The sequence below is a fragment of the Armigeres subalbatus genome, chromosome 2 (genome assembly GCF_024139115.2).
Source record: "Armigeres subalbatus isolate Guangzhou_Male chromosome 2, GZ_Asu_2, whole genome shotgun sequence".
In the NCBI taxonomy this organism is placed as follows: domain Eukaryota; kingdom Metazoa; phylum Arthropoda; class Insecta; order Diptera; family Culicidae; genus Armigeres; species Armigeres subalbatus.
In genome coordinates, this window is record NC_085140.1 from 317321168 (window position 1) to 317348072 (window position 26905).

General features: G+C 38.2%; 1 protein-coding gene across 2 annotated transcripts in view; it reads right to left on the reverse strand.

Moving 5' to 3' along the window:
• Window positions 1–203: 203 nt before the first annotated feature.
• LOC134212640 (protein apterous) overlaps window positions 204–26905 on the reverse strand; it is a 285114-nt gene continuing 258412 nt past the window's right edge. For both annotated transcript variants that reach the window (XM_062690667.1, XM_062690666.1), the window contains 2 exons: window positions 15562–15758; window positions 204–9127 (listed from right to left, as the gene is read on the reverse strand). In XM_062690667.1, the coding sequence (XP_062546651.1) occupies window positions 8957–9127; window positions 15562–15758 (368 nt within the window). In that variant the 3' untranslated portion in view covers window positions 204–8956. The remainder of the gene's footprint in view (window positions 9128–15561; window positions 15759–26905) is intronic.

The following is a 26905-nucleotide window of genomic DNA, read 5'->3' on the forward strand; positions in this document are numbered from 1 at the left end:
CTATTGTATCTTCAGAAACCAACTAATAAAAATAAAACCAGACGTGGTAGAACTATCTTCTACACAAAATTTCCATAGCGTTTAATACTTCCCCACTATAGGATTTTCACAACTTATTTTAACATCAAGAATACTTAATTTTTATTATAGCAACACTACAATCTTTCGGATAAGTCATGCAACAAAAAACACGCATTCTATGTTTTTGGAAAATTTATTGAATGTTAAATTATATAAATAAACGTGCACCGAACGTGACGACCAATTATTTCTCATCGGCTCATTCTCTTACCATCTAAGTACCTAATTGATTTACGCGCTATACATGTACATCACTGTCGCCCTTAAAACCGTAAATAAAGCAATATCCTGCATTTTCATTTCAGTGTTCTCCCCCGCGTTCCTACATACAACTGAACCGGTGCCAGCGAAAGTGGTACATGTTACATTGAGTAAATTTTTCAGGAGACGCATTTTCCCAAAAACAACGAATAATAAATTCATATTTGCAATTTTCTGCAACTAAACTGTACCAACAAGTTATGACTGATGTAGCTAAAGATAGTAGTGAAAAATAAGCGAAGCTTATGGCAAATTTCAAGTGTATTGGAACAAATTGCACATGTACCACTATTAATGGGAACAAAAGGAAACAGAAACCGAAAACCGTTGACAGTAAAAGTGGTACATGTACATTTTTTAAATCATTCTAAACGGCAGTAAATTAACTTGAAATTCAAAATAGGATTAAAATCTGTTGTGAAAACAGTCATGTTGCCAAATTTTCTTTTAAATAAGCTGATTTTAGTGGGTGGAACTGTACATGTACCACTTTTTCTGGCAACGAAATGGCGATTGTGATATATACCAGAAAATAAAATGTGCATATCTCCAGATTTAGTTGCCAAAAATCTCTTTTTCGTTATTCCCTTACTAAATCTTGGCAAATAGAAGCCATTGGTATAAAAAACTCAAAATTGACAAAAATGGTTTATATACCACTTTCGCTGTCACCGGTTCAACTATCATCGAACATCTACTTCTTCTAAATCTCATATTTGAGCAGCGCTTGTCGCTAGAAAGCCTGTGTTTAGTACGATTACTTTCCTTCGTGGGTTGCTTATTGTTATTCCAATGCACTGCTAAGTATACTACATCAACATCTAATCAATCATCACCTGACGCGGAGCATTGACGATCATGCTGCATATATGAAAAGACGTCAACGAACAAAGTGGACGCAATTTGCTAAGTCTTCACAATTTATTACTTATCTATGATTACTATACATGAACTACTTATTAAATGTGATTTGTTTCCTCGACTGGGGAGTTGTCATGGTATACCGCTTCTGTTTAGGTTTTAAATGTTAATTAATGTGTCTTTGAGCTCTCCTGTAGTAGATTAGTTTTTGTTTTGTTTTGTTGTGAAACAGCGGTTTGAATCATTTTAAATTGAGATCTAGAAAATTTATTTAAATATTTCGCTCTGTACAGGGTTGTTAGTTTCGGACAGTGTCTGTATTTGTGAGTTGCAAATTTCCTCTTCTTACCTAGGGTAAAAGAAAATCGAAACTAAGAATATTTTTTCCGCTTTCACATATCTACATAAATGGAAAAATATCCAACATTTGATACACACAATCTCTCGTATTTGTTTCTTATTCGAACGGTTGCTACTCTTTTTAGTACGTATACAATTTATGGGGCGCTGTCAGTGGACGACTGACGGACCACGCTGGCTGGTTGCTGATATGAAATCGTTCTGCCATTCATCAAATTTGAAATTCAATTTCAATGCTTCATGTTCAATGTATTATTGCTGCCAACCATGCTGCTGTTTACCGATACAACCGGGTACTCATTCATTTCCATTTTGACTTGCAAGCAAACTGAAAGATTCAAGTTCGTTTCCCATATATTCGCATGTTTATTCATCCATGGTCGTTTCACTCGAAGGAGACCATCCTCACAGACCTAACACAGACAATGAAACATTGCAGTTTTGGGTGGCACCAAATTTCAAGAGCGGATTGAAACATCAGTAAAGTAAAAAGTATTGAACACTCAATCAAACACAATAGATTTAGATAATAAAATCCTAAAATGTTAAATATATGTTTGTCTGTGCGCCACTAGAGAAATGGTGGAAAAGAATATGAATAAGATTGTGTCGTTGCTGGGCATCATGAACTTTCTGCGAAAAAAATCTCCAACGTCGCTCCGGAGGGCGTTTTGCACGCCGTCAACAACCGAATGCTTGTCATGGCTGGATGGATCCGCAGATGGAATATCGACCGACAAGGAACCAGCCGACTACTAAATAAAAGGCAAGGATGAATCCGTCGATAAATATGGAGTGGGACCAACAAAGAAGTAGGTGGTTCATGAAACGTTGTACTGTCGCTGAAAATAAAAATGATGACGATGTTGATTTGATCTTTTCATCCTTCAATCAGTGATGGGGATCAAAGCTGGTGGCTGCTCAAACGAGGGGGATTATTCCTTCAAAAGCTTGTAACCTGCTCTTCAAAAGCTCGCAATAGTTCGCAGGTCGTCCAATCTAGTCTACACATACACAGCAAGTTCGTTAAAGAATCCTGGAAAGTGATATACTCGACTACATCTGACTACATCTATCACTTTTCTTGTCAATATTTATATTTGAAGCACATCAAAAATGTAGTTCAAACATAAAATCGGCCAGGCCTACTGTGCAGCGTTGTTAAAAATAGCTGTGAGAATCAATTCTTAGCTTGATTTCACAATGAATTATTGGCAGTGGCTGATTTTCTTCCCGCCGCTGTCACATCCAGGCCCAATAGTATATACTCAAAATAGCCAGCATGAGTAAACCGCCAGAAATTTGTATGGTGAAAGACATCTAACGCGGGTTTTCTCAAAATTAGAAACTTTTCATGAAAAACTATTTGGTACCAATTATGTAGGAAGGTGTCCGCTACTACGCCTACCAAATATTTTTCCGATTAAGGTGCTTAATTTTGAGAAATCAAACCTTAGATGCCTTCCGCCATACCGATTTCAAAAAGTTAACTCCTAGGTTAGCGACATAAGTTGTGTAGATGCATGTGCTATGGAGTGTGGATTCGATTCCCGCCCCGATAAGGATTATTATTTTTTTTTTTTAATTTCTTTATTAACGTGATTTTTTAAGGTTTGACATAAGTTCATCACGGTGCCCCGATAAGGAGAAAACGTGATACAAAAAACTTTCCACTGGTCCATTGGGTGTTGTGTGTCCTGTCCGTTGTCTCATGCTAGGTGTTAAGTGTTCAGTCTGTACAACCTTCGGTCGAAGACGACGATCCTGTCTTTTTTTTAATATCAGCAGGTATCGTTGTTTTATCGATAATTATCGAGTTAACTGTAGGGGAAAGTGGGGAGAATTGATCACCCCCTGTTTTACCGAGAACTGAAGTAGATTTGTTCTAGCATTATGTAATGACTATTTTTTTTGGATTAACAAACTTTCAAATTGAACAGGACGGTTTGTGTTTGGACCCTTCTTAAGATTTTTTTTTTGGAATCCACGTAAAATTTGAATAACTTTTCCTGACGTGGCCAAATGCTAACATTTTTTCACAGTACAAAGCCATAATATGCTAAATGATATGTACTGATAAAAATGTCAACAACGAAAAAAATCAAAACAATATAAATTTGTTTTCATATGGCTAATTGTTTGCAGATTTGATGAAAGGTTGGCCTGAAAAAAAAAACAAGTAGTAACAATGAAAAGGGGATCAAGTCTTCCAAAATCTTAAGATTGCATGTGCTGTCGAATTCCATAACAAAAATTGTTCATGAATACGCACAGCAAATTGTAAAATCTACGTATTTGGAAGGAACAATATTTTAAAAAAATCATAGAGCATTTTTCTATTCATACCAAAGCAAGTTCGTAGAGAGGGATCAATTTCCCCCGAATATTTTGGGATTCGACTTTTGACAGCACTCAAAAAAATCGATTGTGTATCAATCGATGTATATTGAGCATTGTCATAAAATATTAAACACGCCTCGGAATTAAGATGGGATTCTAGGAAGTCATTGTGATTACCAAAACTTCAATTTTGGAAACCCAAAGCATTCAAAGTGGACAAAGCTCCTCAGCCTAACCGGAGTCGTGCTGAATGGGTAAACCAATTCATCGGCAAGGGTATTTTCACTTGGTTCACTGGTGCTCTTCATTTATTTCATTTATTTAGTCTACATCTAAACAATCAACAATCAACAATTTCACTGGTGCTCTATGTCAGACATAAAATACTACAAGTGGCTGCAATAGTCTTTAGCACTTGAATTCCAATCATAATCCCCAAGGTGTTCCGATTGCAGCTGTATTTTCTTACTTATCTGATAAAGATTGTCAAAAAAAGTCATCATCATGCGTCCTCAGAAGAAGGGAATATTAATTTAATGTGTCCCTATTTCAGAGTCTGTCTGATTAGTGCCAATATCCACGTCAGCGCAAGTTCCGTGAAACGCTTATGCAGTGCCAAGAGTAAATCATTTAACGGCATTGGGAAAATCATCTCTGTTGCAATCAGGGTCAGCATCACTGGCGGAGTTGAGCTGGGGTACAATGGAGCACGTGATCCAGAGTTTCGGAAGGGATTCCTCTAGGAATTACTGGAAGAGTTTGTTTGACAAAAACCTAGAATAATTGCTGATGCAATTTCTTTAAATAAAATTAAAAGGATTCCTAATTCAATTTCTGCAGGAATTCCTAAGGCAACTTTCAAAGGAATTCATAAAGAAATTCATAAAAGGAATTCCCCTAAAAAGTTTTCCGTTGGAATTCTAAACAAATTTCCTAAAATAATTTGTAAATGAATTCTCGAAGGAATCCCTAAAAGAATTTCTGAAGGAATTTTCGAGGATATTTCGAAAGATATATCCGAAGACAAATTGCAACAAATTGGAATTCCAAAAATAAATTGGAGGATTTCGTTGGAAATAGCTCGTAATATTCCTTTGAAAATTCAAATATTGGAATTATAAGAAAATGCTGAAAGTCATTTCGAGATTCCTTTACGAATTCTTTCAGGAATTTCTTCGGAATATGTTTTATGAATTCTGCCAGTACTTTCTCAAGAAATCCCTTCGGAAAATCTAGAAAAAAATTTTGGAGTTCCTTCGAAATTTTCCTAAGAAATTTCTTCTAGGAATTCCTTCGCTCACTCATCCGCATTTTTTAGCATATCTTCCAGGAATACCATTAGTCCTTAGAATATTCCTTTTGAAATTTCTTCGAAATTCCTTTTGAGCATTTTTTTGAAAATTCCTTCAGAAAATCCTTAAGAAATTCTTTTGGAAATTTCATTAAGAAACCTTTTGAGAATTCCTTCAAGAAATCTTTAGAAATTTCTTACGAAATTCCTTTAGGAAATCCTTTTAAATTTCCGTTAGAAACTCTTCCGGAAATTCCTTTATTCCAAAATTTCCGAAATAGTTCTCTGCAGGAATTTTGAAAGGAATATTACATTGTTTTACTAAAGGAATTTCTGAAAATTACAATTATTTTACGAAAGAATCCCTGGAGAAGTATTCAAATGAGCTGGGGAAATTATCCCTGGAGGAATTCTCGAAAGAATATCCGGAGGATTTTCTGGAGAAATTTTGGAAGAAATTCTTGGAGAAATTTTAAAATATATTTCAGTAGGAATTACCGAATGAATTTTCAAAGGAATTTCCAAAGAACCTGAATAGGTTTTTGAAAAGAATTTCTTAACAAATTTCTGATGGAAATCAAGACATTTCTCTGGAATTAAGACTTCATGCCAAAAAAAAACCCAAAAATATCGGGATTGCAGTTGATCCATCACCAATAACCAGTCTACTTCAGGAGTTGCTTTGGAAATTTCTCCAGTATTCGTCCAGGTGATATTTCATGAATTTATCCAAAAGCTCGTTCGAAAAGTCCTTCAAACATTTTTTTTCGTTAAAATACCCCCAGGAATTAATTCGGTAAGTCATCCAAAAGTTCTTAAGGGCATACCACAGACAAACAGACATAACACATTGAACATTTACTCATCAAATTCATCGTCGTTCAAACACCAACGACATCTGTTGGTTTTAGTTAGTTGGGCAAATCACGAACCAGATGGCGGTAGTGAACAAACGTCAAACTCGAGCAAAAACGATGCGCGCGCCACGAGTGATCGTTTGGCCAACTAATGATTATTTGAATTGACCAGTAAATCAGTGAACGAGGGAAATTTGACGAGTGTTATGTCTGTTTGTCTGTGGGCATACCTTCATAAAATCCTCCACGGATTCTATCGTAAGTTTCTCTAAGTAATACATCGAAAATTTCTCCAATGATTCATTACTATATTCCTCAAGAAATTTCTTCGAAAATCCTCCGCAAATAAATCTAGAAATACCTCCAGTAATTCCTTTAGGAATTATTTCGAATTTTATTTTTAAATTGTCAAAAAAAAATCTTTTTGAAACTCCCCGGAGTTTTCTTCAGCTATTTCTTTAGCAATTTTTTTTAGAAATTCAGAAGTTCTTCCAGGTGTTCCATTTTCTCGGTCCCCGTAATTTTACCGGAATTCCTTTTAGGAATTTTCAAACGAATTTCTTAAGGGATTTCCGAAAGAACTCCTAAAGCAATTTCCGAAATTCCTAAATCTATTTCAGGACAAATTCCTAAAGGAATTCTCCTAAAGCAATTTTTGAAGGTATTCCCAAAACAAGTTCTGTAGATATTCCTGAAGGAATATCCAAAGGATTTTCCTCAGGTATTTCGGAAGAAATTCTCAAAGGAATTTCCAAAAGAATTTCTGATGTTGAATCATTTTTGATAGATGCTTTGTTGTCCTTGCTGGGTAGCACCAGCCATTCTTATGAGCGGGGGTTTTCATTATTTCCGAACTGTCACTTTTAAGTTGAATTTGATTTTAATTCGCGAATCGGGCCAAAGCCTCAAAGATCATTTGTGAAGGATCCGAAACCGCAGTCGGGTGACATTACGTCAACTCGGAGGTTTTCCTCCAGGCTCTAGAAGTTAGTCAGCTGAGTCATATCATGGCAGCAGCAAGTGCAAACGATATTTGAGTCACGATTAAAGGATACCATGAGAGAGTATCGTTATTGAACAAGAATGTACCCGAGGCGTCTGGAAGAAGGTGGGAATATGCCTAAACACCTAGTTGAAGCTTCTGAGTTGGTTTATCGTTTGTTCAAGATGGGTTGTCGCGATTCTATTGTCAAGCTTAGCAGAACCATACAATCTCGCCTGGAGAGAAAACCATCAATAACAACTCGATCAACTTGAGTTGAGCTGCTAAGCATATTTCTTGATGTATACTCCGGGATTCTTCACGGTAAAAACTGTCCCAGAAAATAAATGAACCTCCTGCGGTTCAAATCAAATATAAAAAACTTTTCATTGGATTTCTGATTTTTTTTGTTTCTAAATGTAAAACTGTCAATTCTGAGGAAGCGATAATAAAATTCCTAGAAAATTTTGGTATTATAAAATACTGTTAAGGAAAAAATTCCCCTTGAAGCATTATTTTAATGAAATACAAACAACAATACTATACGGCATACTATAGCAGGAACCTTGCTACTATGGATGATAGTATCATCATCATCGTTATCACAAAAAACTAATATTTTTCATCGTATTAAATGACACAGATCAAAAATCATACCGAAATAGGATATAGAAATGTGTTTTAAAGAGTATTTCAAAAACGCTAAAAGGTAAAATCGTTTCAATTTATACAAACATTTGTTCATTGTTATAAGACGAGTTTGTACTATTGCATTTTATTCCACTACCCTACAGCATAAAGTAGTAAAATTAAATGGAATAGTACAAACTCGTCTTATTACAAGTGAATACATTCCTCCAAAAGCTTAAAATAATTTTATTAAGCATTTGTTGTAGGACATCCTCTGTTACGACGGAGCTGTGATAAATTGAAACTACTAGTTGGGCGAATAATTTGATATTTTTTCATTGGCGCCTGTTGGTGCGATTTAGCTGAACTCCAACTATTTCATCTCAAATAAACTTGATGGATCGTCGAAGATGCGATATAAGTGAATCTGTTGAGTTTGCATGAGCCTTGTTGAGCATTTTCCTCATGTTGGCAATACATCATTGAAAAAAAAGTTCAACCTAAACGTAACCAAATCATAAGTACGAATGTAGTAGGTATTCAGCAGCCGTAATCATATGTGCATACATTATTATCAGATTGGTTGAACAGCCACCAGTATTTCGTTTTATTTCTTCTGGTTCGCCTCGTTTCGCATTTCGTTACCGGTGCCCATCATATCAGCAACCATCACAATGTAAGTCCAAGACAGTTCCAGCAACTCACTGTCTTTTTACAACTTTTTTTTTCCTCTACATATGCGCGCAAGTTTTATGTGACTCCCTTTGGGAGCGGTGAGTGACGAGGGAAACCCTCAAATGTTTTTTTCTCCTCGGTGTGATTTCTTCCACCCAGCTTGTGGCCAACAGCAGTAGCACAAACATGAATTTGAATATAATAACATCATTGTTCTCGAATCGTTAGTCTTCAGGAGTGCGAGCGCGCTCGGGTTTGTTTCCGCTTGCAACTTTCTGATTATCCGACTACCTCTACCGAAGCATATTTTGCGCCCAATTAAACTCCCTCTCAGTTTTTTTTCGTGGATTTTTATCAAAGCTTTGGATTCGAATTTGTTTATGCTAATGCTTCCTCCAGTCAACTCCCACCCTGCGAACCTTCGAAGGGCCCCTCGGCATCCTTCGCTTCTTGACGACCAACCTGATGATGATGATGACAAGGCTCCGGTTCTGTTGCTCCATTGACGATGTGCTGACCGTGACGGTGGAGCGGGTGCGGGTGCGGTTGATGGAGATGATGGTGGTGATAGCGTCCGTAGCGTTCCTGCAGCATCCGCCGAACCGCCACCCTTAGGCACTAGTCCAGCGAGGAGGGGCTGCCGGGGCCACCCATGATGTAGGACCCGGGGCTGTGGGACACGTATCCGTCCAGATCGAGCGAGCCTTCGCCCTTGTCCGAGTCGATGATTTTGCCCTCCTGCTTCATCAGCATCCGGCGCCATTTTGCGCGTGCGTTCTGGAACCAGACCTACGGAGCCGGGGCAAGGGAAAAATGACAAAAGAAAGCGTAGCGTTAGGAAAAGTGAGACTTTTGAGTGAGAGTGTTCAACTGTGATTCTGGGGGTTGGGGGTTTGTTCTGATGGCGTTGTGGATTGTATTGAGGGTGGTAAAAATAGGAATGAATGGTAAGGATTTTTTTTCCGGGGATGATGCTCGTTAGCGATTTATGAGCCATTTCTTCAGAAACAAGGAAAACTTGCTGAATGTGACATGGTGGGGGAAAATAGAAATGGTGGGATTTCAAATGTTTAGCATATTGCTGAAAAGAATAATATTGTGCGGTTTGACAAACAGTTAATATGATACTATAAGCAATTCTGTCAGAAACTGTCAGCAATCCAACTGAAATTTGCAGCAATTTTAATGAATCCAACCAATGCTTATTTGCCGTTGGTCAAAGATCAAGATCAAAGGCTTCGCTCATTTTTAGTAATACGAATCATGTTACAGTTATATTAGCTTCAATGAATCACAAACAGTTGCTGGTTTCCTACCCGTCGCTACCAGCATCCAGGCGCTAACGTATATACAATATACATGAACATGAGCAGTAGCATGAAGTTATTCGCCAAAATTTGTGTGGCAAAAGACATCTAACGCGGGTTTTCTCAAAAATAGGAATTTTTCACAAAAAAACTTTTGTGTACCTGGTGTTTGTTACTACAACTACCAAATATTTTTTCGAAGAAGTTGCGAAGAAGAAATCAAACCATGAATGCCTTTCGAAATACTTAATTCAGAAAATCAACTCAAAAAAAATCTACTCAATGCATTTAAAAAGCGCAACGCTAATCGCAAAGATTGGCTTAATGATTATTGAAAGAGAGCATCCAAGAGAAATTATTTTTTTGTTATTCATGTGTGGTCAACTTGGACGTTTGGCCGAAAGCTACAAATGACCAAACTAGTCATTTGGCCGAAATAGTCGCTGCCAATCGAAGGTTATTTAATAGAAAAGGCGATACGACCGAAATGTCATTCGGTCGAATCGATCATCTGAATGGAAAAGGCGTTTTTCGAATAGGTCATTTAGGCGGAAATGGCTTTTGGCCGAAATGGTCACATGGACGAACTGAATGTACAGCCGAAAATATCGTTTGGTCGACCGGTCATACAGCCGAAAATGTTGTTTTGCCGGAATGATCATATGGCCGTACATGTCATTTGGCCAAACGGATACTACAATCGTGAATAACGTTTACCAAATAAGTCAGATGGGCAAAAAATGTCGTTTGGCCGAACAATAGTGAATGTTAGGATTTGAATCCTAAAGAGAAAGAGCAAATCTCTCACTTATCATCTCTGTATACATATACGATGTATACATATATGATGATGCATTTCAACTTGTTTTACTCAGCTGTGCAGTAACCAACACGAAAGGAGCGAAAACAAAGCGAGAATCACCATTTTTCTGTGGGGGCTACCTATCCGATTTTGTTTTTTCACACTTGTATACAAGTTTGATAAATTTGTTATCATGGCTTGTTATGATTCGGAACAGTTTTTGCCTCTCTTTTATCGTTGTTCGTTATCTATTGAGAGCGATTTCTGCGAACCCTGGTGAATGTGAAAAGTTTGAAATTATTGATGACAAATGAGAAGTGAGAAGTATGTTGATTGATATATCTTTGGTTTTTCACGGTGAAAAAACAAGTTTCTCGTGATGACGAAATCTTATAAGAAAGAAGTGAGAAGTAAGAAATAAAAAGTGAGGAAAAAGAAATGAGAGGTGATAAATAATAAAAGAGAGGTGATACATTTCACACTCCCTCCTCATTTCTCATTTCTCACTTTTCACAATGAGAAGTGGAAATGAAGAGTGAGAATTGAGATACATCTCACTGTTTATTTGTAGGAGAGTGAAGTGAGAAGTGCGAATCAGGAAAAGCTCAAAACCTCGAACGCATCCAACTCAGCACGTCAAAACTCAAGGCTTACAGGAGAAGGGTCGTTTGGCCTAAACCCATTTGGCCGAATGCCACTAGGCCGAAGCCCATCTGACCGAAAGTAATTTGGCCGAAAGGGTCATTTGGCCGAAAATTTCGTATGGCCGAAACGGTTATTTGGCCGAAAGGGTAATTTAGCCTGAAGCGTCATTTGGCCGAAAGGGTCAATTGGCCGATAGAGTCTTTAGGCCGAAAGGGTAATTTGACCGAAAGGGTCATTTGGTCGAAAGGGTCATTAGGCCGAAAGAATCATTTGGCCGAAAGGGTCGTTTGACCGATATTTGGCCGAATGGGTCATTTGGCCGAATAGATCATTTGAAAAGTGAGAAATTAGGAATGAGTAGTGAGACGTCTCACTTCTCACTCTTTATTTATCACTTCTCGTTGTAAAAGTAAGAAGTGCGTAGTGAATAGTGAGGCGTCTCAGTATTCACTTCGCGCTCCTCATTTTTTACAGTGAGAAGTGAGAAATGAGGAATGAGAATTGAGACGTCTCACTTCTTATCCTAATTTATCGGTTTTCAAATGACCTATTCGGCCAAATGTCTTATTCGGCCAAATGTCCTAATAAGCCAAATGACCCTTTCGGCCAAATGACCATTTCGGTCAAACGACCCCTTCGGCCAAATGAGCCTTTCGCCCAAATGGCCCTTTCGGCCTAATGTCCCTTTCGGTCAAATTACCCTTTCGGTAAAATTACCCTTTCGGCCTAATTACCCTTTCGGTTGAATGAGCCTTTCGGCCAAACGACCCTTTTGGCCAAATGACCCTTTCAGCCAAACTACCCTTTCGACCTAATGACCCTTACGACCAAAAGACCCTTTCGGCCAAATGCCCCTTTCGGCCAAATGAGCCTTTGGACCAAAAGACCCTTTCGGCCAAATGACCCTTTCGGCCAAACGATTCTTTCGGCTTTATGACCCTTTCGGCCGAATTACCCTTTCGGTAAAATCACCCTTTCGGCCAAATGACCTTTTCGGTCTAACGACCCTTTTGGCGAAACGATCCTTTCGGCCAAACGACCCTTTCGGCCAAACGACCCTTTTGACCAAATGACCCTTTCGACCAAATGGCCCTTTCGGTCAAATGACCCTTTCGGCCTAATGGTATATTCGGCCAAATGGCTTTCGGCCGAATGGGTTTCGGCCAATCGACCCTTCCCCGTTATAATTGAGTGAGAAATAAGAAATAAGAGTGCGAAGTGAGATGTCCTCCTTCTCACTCCTCATTTATCTCTTCTTATTTCATATGTCTCACTTCGCCCCAGTGTTTCGCTCCAAAAAGCGTTGAAAATTAATAAAGGGCCATTTAATGTTTACACACGCAAGAGTATACATCATTGGAGCGAAACACTGGGGCAAAGTGAAACAACGTGTGAAATAAGAAGGGAGAAATGAGGAGTGAGAAGGAGGACATCTCACTTCGCACTCTTATTTCTCACTCCTCAATTATAATTTATCATTATCACATTCACTATTGTTCGGCCAAATTTATTTATTTATTTATTTATTCATTTATTTCGTCAAACATAATGTAGACTACATTAAAAAACTTATAACTATGTTCTATTGTAACTAATGTTCCTAAAATATTTTCTTAGGCTCATACGAGGCATGGCTAAATCAATTGCTTCACAATACTGATTGTAAACAGACATCATTTGATTTATTGGACTAAATTTTGCATAGTTTGTTCGATGATGACAGGTGGCAAACAAATGACGCAAATAACATTTGCGGTCATATGATCCGTTCGTCCAAACGACATTTGCGGTCATATTATCTGTTTGGTTAAATGACATTTTGGGCTTAATGGCATTTTCGGCCAGATGACCTACACGGCGAAAAAAAATTTTCGGCCAAATGTCCTGTTCAGCCAAACGACATTTTCGACCATATCATTTGTTTGGCCAAACTACATTTCCGGTCGTATGACCCGTTCGACAAAATGACATTTGTGGTCAAATGACCTTTTCTGCCAAATCAACATTTCAGCCAAATGTCATTTTCGACCAAACGACCTTTATTACTTTTATACCTTTTTGGCCAAATAACTAGTTCGGCCAAACGATTTTTTTCGGTCGTATGTTCATTTCGACCAAATGACATTTTTGGGCAGATGACTTTCGGTTAGATGGTTGGGTTTCAGGGCCGGATTTATCTTATGTACCAATGTACCGGACAAATCTTATGTACCAAAACCAACCCTTTTCGTACATTTTGGGGCCCCCACAAGCTATCGGCTCCGGGGCCTCTTCCGGCTAAATCCGGCCCTGGGTTTCAGCCTAATGGTTTGTTCACAAAAATGCCATATTCGGCCAAACAACTTTCTGTCTAGTGCAGCGGTTCTCAACCTTTTTATTTAGAGGTACCCCTTCAAACTTATTCTTTCATTGAGGTACCCCTTATTTGTTTTTGCTATTAATGAAAACTAACGAAATTTATGGCTCTCCAAAAAGTTGTCTGTAAATTTTCGTTATTCCGTGCAATTGTTTAATTTCAATTTGTATAGCAAGCTTCCTACAAGACTTTAAGGACATTAGGAGGCTTCCGAGCATCTTGAAAGGAGGTTTCCAAGCCTCCTGATAGTAGGGTTACCGAGCCTCCTGATAGGAAGCTTCCGAATCTCTTCAAAAAAGGCTTACAAGCCTCTTGAAATGAGGCTTCCGAGCCTTTTGAAAGGAGCCTTCCGAGCCTCTTGAAAGGAGGCTTCCGAGCCTCTTGAAAGGAGGCTTCCGAGCCTCTTGAAAGGAGGCTTCCGAGCCTCTTGAAAGGAGGCTTCCAGGCCTCTTGAAAGGAGGCTTCCAGGCCTCTTGAAAGGAAGCTTCCAGGCTTCTTGAAAGGAGGCTTCCAGGCCTCTTGAAAGGAGGCTTCCGAGCCTCTTGAAAGAAGGATTCCAAGCTTCTTGAAAGGAGGCTTCCAGGCCTCTTGAAAGGAGGCTTCCAGGCGTCTTGAAAGGAGGCTTCCAGGCCTCTTGAAAGGAGGCTTCTGAGCCTCATGAAAGGAGGCTTCTGAGCCTCTTGAAAGGAGGCTTCCTGAGCTCTCTTGAAAGGAGGCTTCCGAGCCTCTTGAAAGGAGGCTCTGAGCCTCTTGAAAGGAGGCCTGAGCCTCTTGAAAGGAGGCTTCCTGAGCCTCTTGAAAGGAGGCTTCCTGAGCCTCTTGAAAGGAGGCTTCCTGAGCCTCTTGAAAGGAGGCTCTGAGCCTCTTGAAAGGAGGCTTCTGAGCCTCTTGAAAGGAGGCTTCCGAGCCTCTTGAAAGGAGGCCTGAGCCTTTTGAAAGGGGGCTTCCATGACTCTTGAAAGGAGACTTCCGAGCCTCTTGAAAGGAGGCTTCCGAGCCTCTTGAAAGGAGGCTTCCGAACCTCTTGAAAGGAGGCTTCCGAGCCTCTTGAAAGGGGGCTTCCGAGCCTCTTGAAAGGAGGCTTCCCAGCCTCTTGGGAGGAAGTTATCGAGCCTCTTGAAATGAGGTGTCTGATCCTTTTGAAAGATGCTTCCGAAAAAGAGGTTAAAGGTGTAAGAAGGTGTCCGAGCCTCTTAAAACGAGACTTCCGAGCTTTTTTAATGGATACTTCCGAGCCTCTTTAAAGGAGACTGTCAAGTTTATTGCGACAAATCAACAGAGCTTTCCGGAAAGGCCTTCATGTCTCTAAAATAAAGGCTCCCGAACCTTTTGATTGTAGATTTTAGTTCAAAATAATATTTTTCAAAATTTTGCCTCCATTATTAAGTCTCCAATGTAATCTACCATTGAAGATTTAAAAAAAAATTCACACCACGTTTTTTGATCTGTGGATCTGTGGTTTATACACTGTACTGTTAGGGATGGACAGGATTCAAAAGTCTTTGAATTACCGATCGCCATGCACATTATGTACAATACAAAGTATAAGAATAAAAAAATATCAATTAGCATTAGGCCAAATTACCCCTCCCCATGAAGTCAAACGTATTTCAACTTCTTATATCAATTCTATTCCAAAAAATAATTCTAATGAAGCTTAACAGGAATCTCATAGATATTTTCTACTCATTCCGTCTAAAATTCCACCAGATTTGAACAACGATGCTACAGAATTTCAACAAGCGTTCAACTAGTGTTCTGGTATTGTAAGTTGGTACAAAAAGAATTCTCCAGAATTCCAAAATAGAAACTTGTTACAAAAAGAATTCTCCAGAATTCCAAAATAGAATCCGGCAAATTTCTTTTTTGTGCATATGTACAACATATGAAAGATTTGTTCATTAAACAACACCTCAGCATAATTTCGAAAGAATAGCAAAATATTGAAATTGATTTGATTTGAAAATTGTGGTTTGAAATTTCATCGGCCAATAACAACCAATATAAGGTACATTATCTTAATAACAGTGTGAACACGTTATTCCAGCAGATTCTTATACTATAGATAAAACATAATTCTTAAATGCAAATAACTTTCAAACAAGAATCGTACCTGTAACACCCGCTTCGGCAGACCCGTCTTCTGCGACAACTGCTTCAGATCCTTGGCGTCCGGGTTGTGATTGATTGCGAAGTAGGACTTCATCGTTCGAAGTTGGTGGTGCTTGAAGGACGTCCGCATCCGCTTGGCCCGCGATGACGAGCCAAGACCTCGGCTGAAGCCCAAATCCAGGTACTCGGTGTTCAAATCTGCAATTGAAGTACATAGAAGCAAATATGAAAACATATTCGTAACATGAGCTTGATTGCTGTTCGTTGACTTATGTCATCCCCCGGGCGCGAGTCGGACGGTTGGATGGATGACACGTGTTCATATGGAGAGTTGCTGTCTCTCGCCTCAACCCTCGTTCCCAAAAAAAAACCGACGTAATAAACCCATGTCGAGTATCGAGGCTATAATATAAAACACCAAACATGACTCCGCGCACGGTTTTGACATATGACCGAGCTAATCTCGAGTAGGAACCATCTCCAACCCGAAAGTACTTCTGCATCAAGTTGACTCGAACCAACCAACGTAATAATCGTAAAAGTAATAAGATGTCTTCATTGCCCCCTTTCAGCATAGCCAAGATGGTTGGTCCGGTAGAGGTGGGTTTTATGACCGCAAATGTCGCTGCAGGTTGCGGAGACGCAGATATGCTCATTCGAAAGGTGCAGAAAGCAAGCAAGCACAATTTTAGTGTCGAACACGACCGGGAGCTTTAACTTTGGCGAATCGCACACTTCAGCGTCTTTCCCATAATCGCGAGTGCCTGTCCCATATAATGTTAGGGCTGGGTACTCGAATGAAGCGTGAGCTCGGTGAAGGGTGACGACGATCTTGAAGGTCGCAAAACTTTTTATTTATGATGCCGTTGGCGTTGTCATCAACCTCATAGTGATGCTGGGAGAGTCAGGTGGAAGATTTTTAAACATTTTAGCACTGGATGGTGATTCGGGGAATTTTATTATCTGGAAAGGAGTAGCTCTGGCAAGTGTTTTGCAATAGGTTTTTTTTTACAGATATTTGTGTTTTTGCCTTTCTCGTATACTAAGTATACGGTAAAGGCTATATGATCGCTCCAAAAACAAACTTTTTATAGAAGGCCCGGAGACCCATAGTGTTATATACCGATCGACTCAGCTCGACGAATTGAGGTGATGTCTGTGTGTGTGTGTGTGTGTGTGTGTGTGTGTGTGTGTGTGTGTGTGTGTATGTGTGTGCGTCTGTGCGCACCCACCCAAAAAAAATGTCACTCATTTTTTAGGTACTTATCCTCAACCGATTTACTCGCAACAAGTTGCATTCGACGCAGGACACTCTGCCATTGTTTCCTATTGAAAATTGGTCAGATCGGACTATGGGCTCGGAAGTTATGGCCAAAATACCACTTTTATTACAGAAAAAAATGTCACTCATTTTTCATGCACTTATCCTTAACCGATTTACTCGCAACAAGCTGCATTCGACGCAGGATACTCTGCCATTGTTTCCTATTGAAAATTGGTCATATCGGACTATGGGCTCGGAAGTTATGGTCAAAATACCACTTTTTTATAGAAAAATAGTAAATAGTAAAAAAATGTCACTCATTTTTCAGGCACTTATCCTTAACCGATTTACTCGCAACAAATTACATTCGACGCAAGATACTCTACCATTGTTTCCTATTGAAAATTGGGCAGATCGGACTATGGGCTCAAGAGTAATGGCCAAAATACTATTTTTATAATGCACGAGAAAGGCACCATTACCGCTAGGTGGATTAATCAGGGTTTTTTTGTAATCTACCCGATAAACATGAAAGGTGGATATCTCAAATGTTCGTATTTTTAGTGAAATTCACCAACACAACGGATATTTTGTAAGAATGCAGCATAGTTTCCCAAGATTTTTCACACATTTATGAAAAAACGAAAACATACAGCATCCAAGAAGCAGCATCAATGTTTGAAATAAACATTAGCATCTCCTTCCAATCCAACGTTCTTGACTCCAGTAACCTACTGCTGGAGGAGTTCTATCCCACGACAGGCAATGAAGTTCAGCAGCTCGAACAAACAATTGTAGTAATCAAACGCCTTCGCCTTCGGGGCACCCGACTATCCGGAGTATCACTGTCCGATTGTCTGTCCGTTTTCCGACTCGAAACCGCTCAGACAGGGTCGGTCTGTTTGGTAGCGCTGCCGACGCCGCGCTTGAACCGAAGCCGGTTATTAGCAGGTCCGGAATGGCTTTGAAGGTTAGACACCGGTGGCAGCTACCGAATTTTATGAACCGACAATGACGACGACGACGCACGATTCCGATAGCTGACCGATACACAATGCCGATCGAATGCGAGGGAGGCACAAACGCCAACAAGCTATGTTTAGCGGCGCTCTCCGTTCGAGAGTCCCGACCTTCAGGTGTGATCCTATATAATTTCCCTCTCGAAACTAAACCATGGCATGATATTTTATTTCTGGAGGATTGGTGCATCTTATGTTGCTGATGTGATTTTATGGTGGTTTGCTTATTCGAGATAGATCGTAATATCGTAAAAAATTTGAGCTCAATTACATCGATTATTAATTTAAATTATATTCACGTGCTTAGATTTATTTGGATTTTCATAAACAGAAAAAGTTAAAATTTACATTGATAAACATATTCCTGTAATGTTTGATACTTACTTAGACTTAGACAATATATGTACGTGCATGCATACGCTTGAAAAGAAAAGTATTTGAACAGCCTAAGCCAACTAAATTTGATAAATCTCATTAATTCAGTAATAAACATAAAAAAAACTATTAAATACTCTTACATTTCAACGTGAATCTTTTATGGTAAAAGTATGACTATGAAGAAAATGAATTCCCAACTCCAACAAAGTCGTTAAAGATAAAAAATAGAAAGTTTGTTCTATTTTGTACAAAAGACATAAAGATCAATCAAAGCGTGAACTGCGTTTCAATTACGTGATTCTTTTCTAGTTAGCGCGAATAATAATTAGTAACAAAAACACTACTATTATTCTTTCCTTTTTTCTTTGACTGTTAGGAAGTGGCAGACACCGTTATTGATCCTTTAAATATTTGAATCACCGACACTTGCACTGTGAGGGTGATTGGTGAATCCAAGTAAAAATATCTCTCTAAATCTGAAAGATTTTTCCAGAACTTCAGTTTACCTGAGTAAGTCAATTAATTATTTTTATAGAGGCGCCGTAAACTTTGTGCGCCTTTTTTATGTGAGTGTCTTGAAGAAAAATGCAAAATTTAAATTTTATTTTTTTAAATTGAACGTTTGCAGAAGCAGTTACCCCCCGATAATATGACCGTTTTTAATCTGAACACTTTTTAATTTGAACCCCGTTGGTTTGAACATCGTTCAAATTAAAAATGGTTCAAACGTCATTTAGCACGTGGATTCGAGAAAAAAAAAATGGAACATCGTGGAATGGAACACGGAATCAAAACAAACCAGCAAAGAGAGCAGCCAGAAACCAGTTTTTCTGATGCTCATAGAGTAACCAGAAGTTCAAATTAAAAATGAACCCCTTTAATTTGAATGAGGTACCGCTCAAATTATCGGGGGTCCACGGTATTTGGCCGAAAAGGAGTAGGCCGATAAAACGTTTAACCGAAAACATTATTTAACGCCGAACAAGTCAAACGGCCTAAAATGTCATTTGGCCAAACGAGTCTTATGGCCGCAATTGTCATTTGGCCGAAAGAGATACACTGCTGCAAACATCACTTGGCCGTCCTTGTCATAAGGTCAAAAATGTCGTTTGGTCGAATAACTGATGTTCAGATCAAGCTTGAAATGTTTGGTCGAAAAAATCATTTTGACAACTAGAGGTCTACACCAGAGGGCTACGAAATGATGAGACGACAGATTAGCTATAGTTCAATACTGCCGTAATCTGAAAAAGTGACGTATGCGCCAAATTACAACATACTAGTTTTCCATTCTTCTGTCGAAGAGCACGATGAGTACTACTCGTTAACACGATTTTCGGAAAATGGTTAAAACGTCACTTTTCAGATTACGGCAGAATATAGCTCTGGTAATTGCTCTTCCAATCTCACGCTTCAACGGCCAACCGATAACAATCGATTAGTTTTTAACTTGCGTTAGAAGTGGGAAATGCGAAGTAACAAGTGAGATGTTGAGAAGTAAGAAATGAAAAATAATATTTGACCTTTCACCCTCACTTCATTTCTCACTTGTTATATCTCACTTGTCATTCTCATTTCTAACTGTGAGAAGTGAGGAATGAGATGTAAAGCAAAATATGGCAAATTTTTATCTAACTTTCTACACACGGGCATATATGAAAATAATTCAAAGTAACCAGTGCAAATTGCACAACACTTTCATATCTACTCTATGATATTTTTGCATTTATTTTGAAATAGGCAAGTTGTAGCGCTTGCCTAAGATGTGGTGAGGTTTGACAGAAGACTCTGTTAAGGACAAGCCTCCCGGAATCCAAAACTAGATGCAATCGCGTTTTCAAGGGCACCCCACTACGGAAGCAATGGACATGTGCATCGGCGCCAACATTGGGGGGCGAGGCACTTTTTGACCCCCCCTCCCTTTTTTGGAGCAAAGTAAAATTTCACCACCTACCAATCACAAAATCCTCAAGCATCCCCCTCTTTTGACATCGCAAGTTCATTTTCGAAGAATACCGGAGATTCTCATATTATTGCAAAGGTCAATTCAAATAGCTACCGCCTATTTAATTTACATAGAATATGTAGTCTACTTTGTGTCGCTATGTGCGTTCATGACCACAAAAAGCCTTGATAACGAAAAGATAGCTTCATTTGTTCATTGTATGGCTCAATTATTATACTTGGTTGCTTGAGACACCATCAAGACTATTCCTGCCGGTAGGGATACATTAACCATGGTTAAGGACAGTGTTGTCCTACACTCAGGGCAAAAAATTCTGCTCCAGAGCCACAGGAGCGCTTGCGCTGAAAATACACTCCAGTGAAAACACTCCAGTGTATTTTCAGTGCGCGCGCTCCTGTGGCTCTGGCGTGCATTTTTTTGACAGTTTGACATGACATTTAGAAAATTCAAATATCCTTTTATTAGTTGAACTTACTAAGTCAAGACTTTTAAAACGTTTATAGCCTATTCAGATTGGGCTATTTATGACTTTGTTAAGTGAGAGGGTATCCAATTATTACGAGGTGTTCAGACTGCAGCAAGATAATATATCTTGACGTTTCCATGTTTCCTCATTTGCACGCTAATACAGGGTTGAATTCAAGGAGAGTTTTAAAATTTAATTTGTGAAATCAAGCATTTGTGTGGCGACAATCGAACATTTTTTTCTGAACAAAGTTTCTACGAAAAAAAAAAATATAAAAAAAATATGAAAAGGGATTTTTGAAGAATATTTGAAGCTCTCATCTATATATATAAAAATGAAATGGTCTGTGTTCGTATCCGCATAACTCGAAAACGGCTGGATGAATTTTTTTCATTCCTTCAGCAAAAATGTTCGTTATCGTTTCCGACAGGTTTATATAATATTTCCTCATGCGAAAACCACGAGTAAGGTTGAGTATATCGTGGAAAACTAAAATTAAGAAACATATGGAAATTTCGCATGGGCAGTTCACAACACGCATTTTTGCCTACTATGCAGGACAACGTCTGCCGGGTCGACTAGTTAAGGATAATGAGCGAAGCTACATTCATTAGTTGGGTGCGCCGTTCTTCGGGGAATCAGACTATTCCTCAATTTATTTTTAAGGTTAAAAAGTATTTTGATTCTGTACTATGATCGAACGGAGATTTGATAAAAAAAAATTTAGATACTTTTGGGAATTCTCACAAATAAATAAAAAAAGGACGATTGGACCAATCTTCAAGAAATATTATCGAAATAAAATGTATTTCCACCAGTATCTCCATGTATGAAGGGCAACTCAGCAATTTAAATTTTTTTCAAAAATGGAAACTGAACCATTGCGTTCTACTCGACAATCAATGATACAGCTTCTAACAAAATCGAATCGTGTGAATGTGATATAATTTAAACTGGATTTTGGATGAATTAATGCATTACCAATCCATGTTTTATTTAAGGTTATTCTACTTTATATATACATCCCATTCAAATCGTACAGTTGTCCCACGTGAAAAATGTTGAAATCCAAAGTATATTATGCCATTCAAGGAGCAGAATTGAAACAATTTATGAAATCATGTTTATTCATCAAATATATTCGTTTTACAACCATTCCTACGTTTTAAATTGTCTTCCGCATTGGCCCTTGAACTTTGAAAATTTATTCGATTTGTTCTATTAAATCTAGGTTTAAGTTAAATACTTCATGTTAATTCTAGAGAGCATCTGTTTTTTAAACAATTCATGTTGAATAAGTGGAGAATGATTAATTATCATCATTATTTTTCTTCATATAAAATGCTTTCCACAAAACCATCACAATCCGAGTTATTCTTCAGCGCTCAGAAGATTTCCATATAACATGCATTCGACACTGCTACGACAGAAAGAGCATGACTGTCAACTACGAAACGAAATGAAAACAGAGAGAATTTTCTCTCTGGCAAAGAGAGCGTGACGCTTGTCAGTTTTGTTTTGTTGAATTTCTCCCTGCATCCCAGTTAGAACGAAAGCTCTCTCGTAATAATTGTTCGTAATAAATTCTTTCTGACTCTTTTCAGCGGGTATCTTTTGACAGCCCAAAATGTATGGAATATTACGTAAATAATGACATCATAAAGCGTATTTACCCTGAAACGCCAATTATTATGTCATTAATGGCGTAATCTGAATAGGCTATTAGATGGAGTAAAATCAAAGAGCAGATTTTTTTGCCCTGAGTGTAGGACAACCTGCCCTGAGTGTAGGAGTGTAGGAAATGATCAATTTTGTCAAAGATTTTTCAAAACAGGCTCTCATGGATCAAATTTGTCTGGGATTCTGTTTCAGTATTCGGCTCTTGAATCAAATGATACCACCAATATAGGACCGCTTCTCCCAATAAGATGGACTGTAAAGTATGAGACGATGTCTTCTGTCCTGGTAAACAAATCTGGTTTAAGGTACACTGGGGGAAGTGGAAAAAAGGGGTAAGTGTAAAAATCGACTCGAAAAATTTCAATTGTAAAGATTTTACAGTTTTTACCAAACCATAACATTGTGCAAAACTATGGTTTAATGTTCACACTAATACTATGTTAAAATCTGTGTTATACTTACACTAACACAGTTTACGCTGGAGCTGTCATTTTAGGTTTCGCGAGAAGTTAATTTTTGCATTCATAAAATCAATTCTTACTTGCATAAATTGTTCCTTTTTCCGGTGATTTTTCACCACAGGTGATCATTATAATACAATTAACCTAATCATATTCAATTAGTAGTGGTTTGTACCATGAAACCAAATAATTTAAAGATTTTACACTTAACCCTGGTCAGTGGTGCAATTTATCAACAATGCCTGCTGAGTGTAGGGTGACCATATGAAATTTTTCCAAAGGAGGACATTCACCAGAATCTTAGCGAAAAAGGAGGACATTTGGATGAAAAAGGAGGACATAAAACATCGATCATTTCTTTGTTTTTAATATGAGACTATTATGTTTGTTAGATTTTTGCACACTAAAGTCTACTGGAAGAAGTTTTTGTAAGTTGAGGCAAATACGACATCTTCTTCTACTTTATCAACATAACAGATTACTTTATTGACTCCAGATTGAACGTTTCCGACTCTCATTATAGTCTACATGAAGCACTTTATAATTATAAACTACCAGCACCATCTTTATAATGGAAAGATTTTCACAATTTAAGGCTTGTGAATTAGAATGATACCGTTACTGTATGACCACAAAGTTCTCAATTGAAACAAATCTAAACTGATTTGAATTAGACTGAAGTAGCTCAAAACTGTTCAGAAAATGTTTGAGAAGCATTTGCATTGTTTCTTCCTAATTATTTTCTCAAAATTCCGATATTTCTGATATTTTCGACACCTGTAATTTACGCATTTTATTATCGATATTTTCATTAATGTTATTCCAAAACTTCAAGGAAAATGTTTGCAACGGTTTGCTACAGAATGGACTTATGTTGTATTATATCTATGGTATTATTGCTTGTCAAACTAAAGTTTCTTCAGAAATTGATATTCATGCAACTGTTTTCCCAAAATTTCCAAAAAGGAGGACATTTTAGCGCAAAAGGAGGACATTTGATTTTCAATGAAAAAGGAGGACATGTCCTCCTTTAGGATACCATATGGTCACCCTAGCTGAGTGTGATTCTTTTGTTTTGTATTTTTCTCTGCTTCTCTTTGCCTATGACGGTGCCTTTCAGTCAGAACGACAAAGCAGGAGTAGCTTAGCAAACTCGGTTTGCCAACAGCGGGCTGAAGCTAATTATCATTCGGCACAAATTTCCTGTCATTGTCTTTCAAGTGATAGTATTCACCCATGCATTTATATAGCTAGGCAAAATTTTCAAAACGACTTATCTGCTTTTGTAAACAAAGATTAAAGCGACGATTTGTCGCATCTGAGAGCTCTCCCACGCAAACCAACACCATCAACAGGTAGCGGAAACCTTCACCTACCTATCGGTGGTGTTGGTTTGCGTGGGAGAGCTATCAGATTCGTCAAATCGTTGTTTGAATCTTTGTTTACAATAGCAGATAAGTCGTTTTGAAAATTTTGTCTTGATAGGGCCGTCGCATTCACACAGCAGCAAGTGAACTGAATAGACTGTCAGTGCGGGCAGCGTGTGCAATGAGAAGAGAGGTCTTTTGTTTACTTTATCTTTGATTGTTGCTGCTAACCATTTTCAGTTTTCACTGCTAGGAAGTGAGTGTGAAGAGGGAATAGTATCAATATCCAACAAATTTCAGTCACTGAGATTGAGAATTCGCACCACTGACCCTGGTATCAAACACTGCGGGAGAATTGGAAAATGTTCTGATCGCACAAATTTTTCCCTCCCTCCAGGGTTTATTTTAATAGCTGTAAATCTTAATATGTTCCTTCTTTGTTATCATTATGATTTGAGTGGTGATTGGACTAATATTCATAAGAAAACGCCTGATTAATCCACCTATCAGTATTGATGCTTTTCTCATGATTTATATATAAAAAAATGTACGAGGAAGATAAAAATAGCACTGATAGGTAAATATTTTCCATAATACATTTATATTCATTTATATTCATAACAAGTTTCGCCGTTGAATGCAATTTGTTGCGAACAAATCGAGTAGGAACAAGTGCATGAAAATAGGTGATAATTTTGTACGTGTATTGCGCACACACATACATACTAATACGCACACACAGACATCATAACAATTCGTAAAACTGAGTCGATAAGTTTATAACAATGTAAATCTCATTCTCGCTCAAAAAACTCATCTTTGGGGCAAACATACAGATTTTACGTACACTTAGTGTTCGAGAAGGCACAACCAGCCCTCCCCTATCTATTTCAAAAATTCTTTGGGGACCTATTCCTTTAATCCAATGAAATTATTCAACGAAAGATACTCAGAGCAATTTCCGTCTTGATTTTAATCACATATCACTACTCATCACAATTGGAGGATAAGATAACTTGGGTTTTCCACTTACCCCATTCCGCTAGGCAGTGGCGCCGGGAGTGGGTGGGACAAGTAGGACATGTCCTACGCATGGATTTTCCTGGGTGTGACAGCCAAAGCATTGTCCTACCCATGATTATGGTAAGAACATACGAAGCCATTGGCTGGCAAGAATTTGTGTTTCATGCAATTCTATTCTATTTCAAAGCAATAAACTACTGATTATTCTTTAGGACTTCAGACAATTCATAATCCCGATAGCACTCGAAAATGTCTAGGCTTTACTTCTTACACTCTAAGGGTTTTCCAGAGATTTTCTAGAAGTTGATGAAATCTACAAATGCGATTAATTATTTTTTTTGTTATTTATTTATTTATTTTGTTAATTTCTACTATTATAGCTCCGACACTAACAGTTCCAAAACTTCCCGTGGCACATATTAGTGGTCAAAATTCTCTGCTCTTTTCTTAAGTACTGTAACAGGTGTCCAACTAAAAATTCCTTCTCCTCCAGCATTAACAAGGCAGTGGAGAGGGAAGATCTCGACTGTTGGAGAGGTCTTGCTTCCATCTAAGAGATAGTGATTAGTCGTATCATACAATAGTTTGGGCTTGTAACACCTATGAATGCACGTGAATCACTTATTTGTTGGGACATTATTACCACAGCGACCAGTATTTAGATCTATTGTGGCTTGTGACGAATCGCTTAATTCTAATGCCAGAACTGGTTGTCCAAAACGGCATTCAGGCAAACGGCCTATTTGTCCTACCCACGATTCGGAACGTGGATGCGCCTCTGCCGCTAGGGTAAGTGGAAAAATAACTCCCAAACTACGAATATAATTTTTTAAATTTCAAGCGGCTAAAATGGTATGAATTAACGCACAGTTAATGCAAAATGGACTGTTTTTAGGAGCCCATAATGATTGAATGCATTTAGATCATTTAAATTGGTTTTACAATAAGTTGAACATGAACTATCGATTTTTCCTTTTCCACTTCCCCCAGTGTACCTTACTTGAACTTTTCACAGCTTTGTCTAACAATGATGCTCCAGGCAACGCGGAGCGGTTGATTGTGCAACGAGATATGTTTCTGCAATTGTTGATAGAAGTTATCAAATCCACTGAAAGCGTCTTAGATGTCGTGGATAGATCTTCTGCCAAAATTTACCAAATTTGTGAAGATATTCATCACCATTTCTATACTGCTGAGCGATCATTTTCTGGGCTCCGAAGGTTGAATACCTATAGGAGATCCAGTATGGGACAACAGCGACTGAATTCCATATCTCTATTGCACTTCCACAAGGACATGGCGAATAAATTGAATGTGAACGAAGTGGTTAATCAATTTATTTCAAGAAATAGCCAGAGATAAAAAGGTTTAAATGCAAGCAGAGCTCAAGATTTTCAAAAATCAATTGAATAGATGTTTAAAGTGTTGTAATTGTCGTGACCCGGACGTGGTATAAGTTCTAATGATATGCTTCTATTTTTTGAGTAGCACTACGGGGCTCAGTTTGCTGAATATTGTTGCGACGTTCGGGTTACGACACATTTTACAATCGAATTTATGTTGATTCAATAACCAAAGATGTTTACAATATTGGCATTCTAAGTATAAAACATCTCAAGATTAGAGGAGGGGAAGAATGTAGTGGATGAAATTGGATTTAGGAGTAACGATAAAATTATTATTGAGGAATACTATTATCAGTAATTCGTTGTAGTCTACAT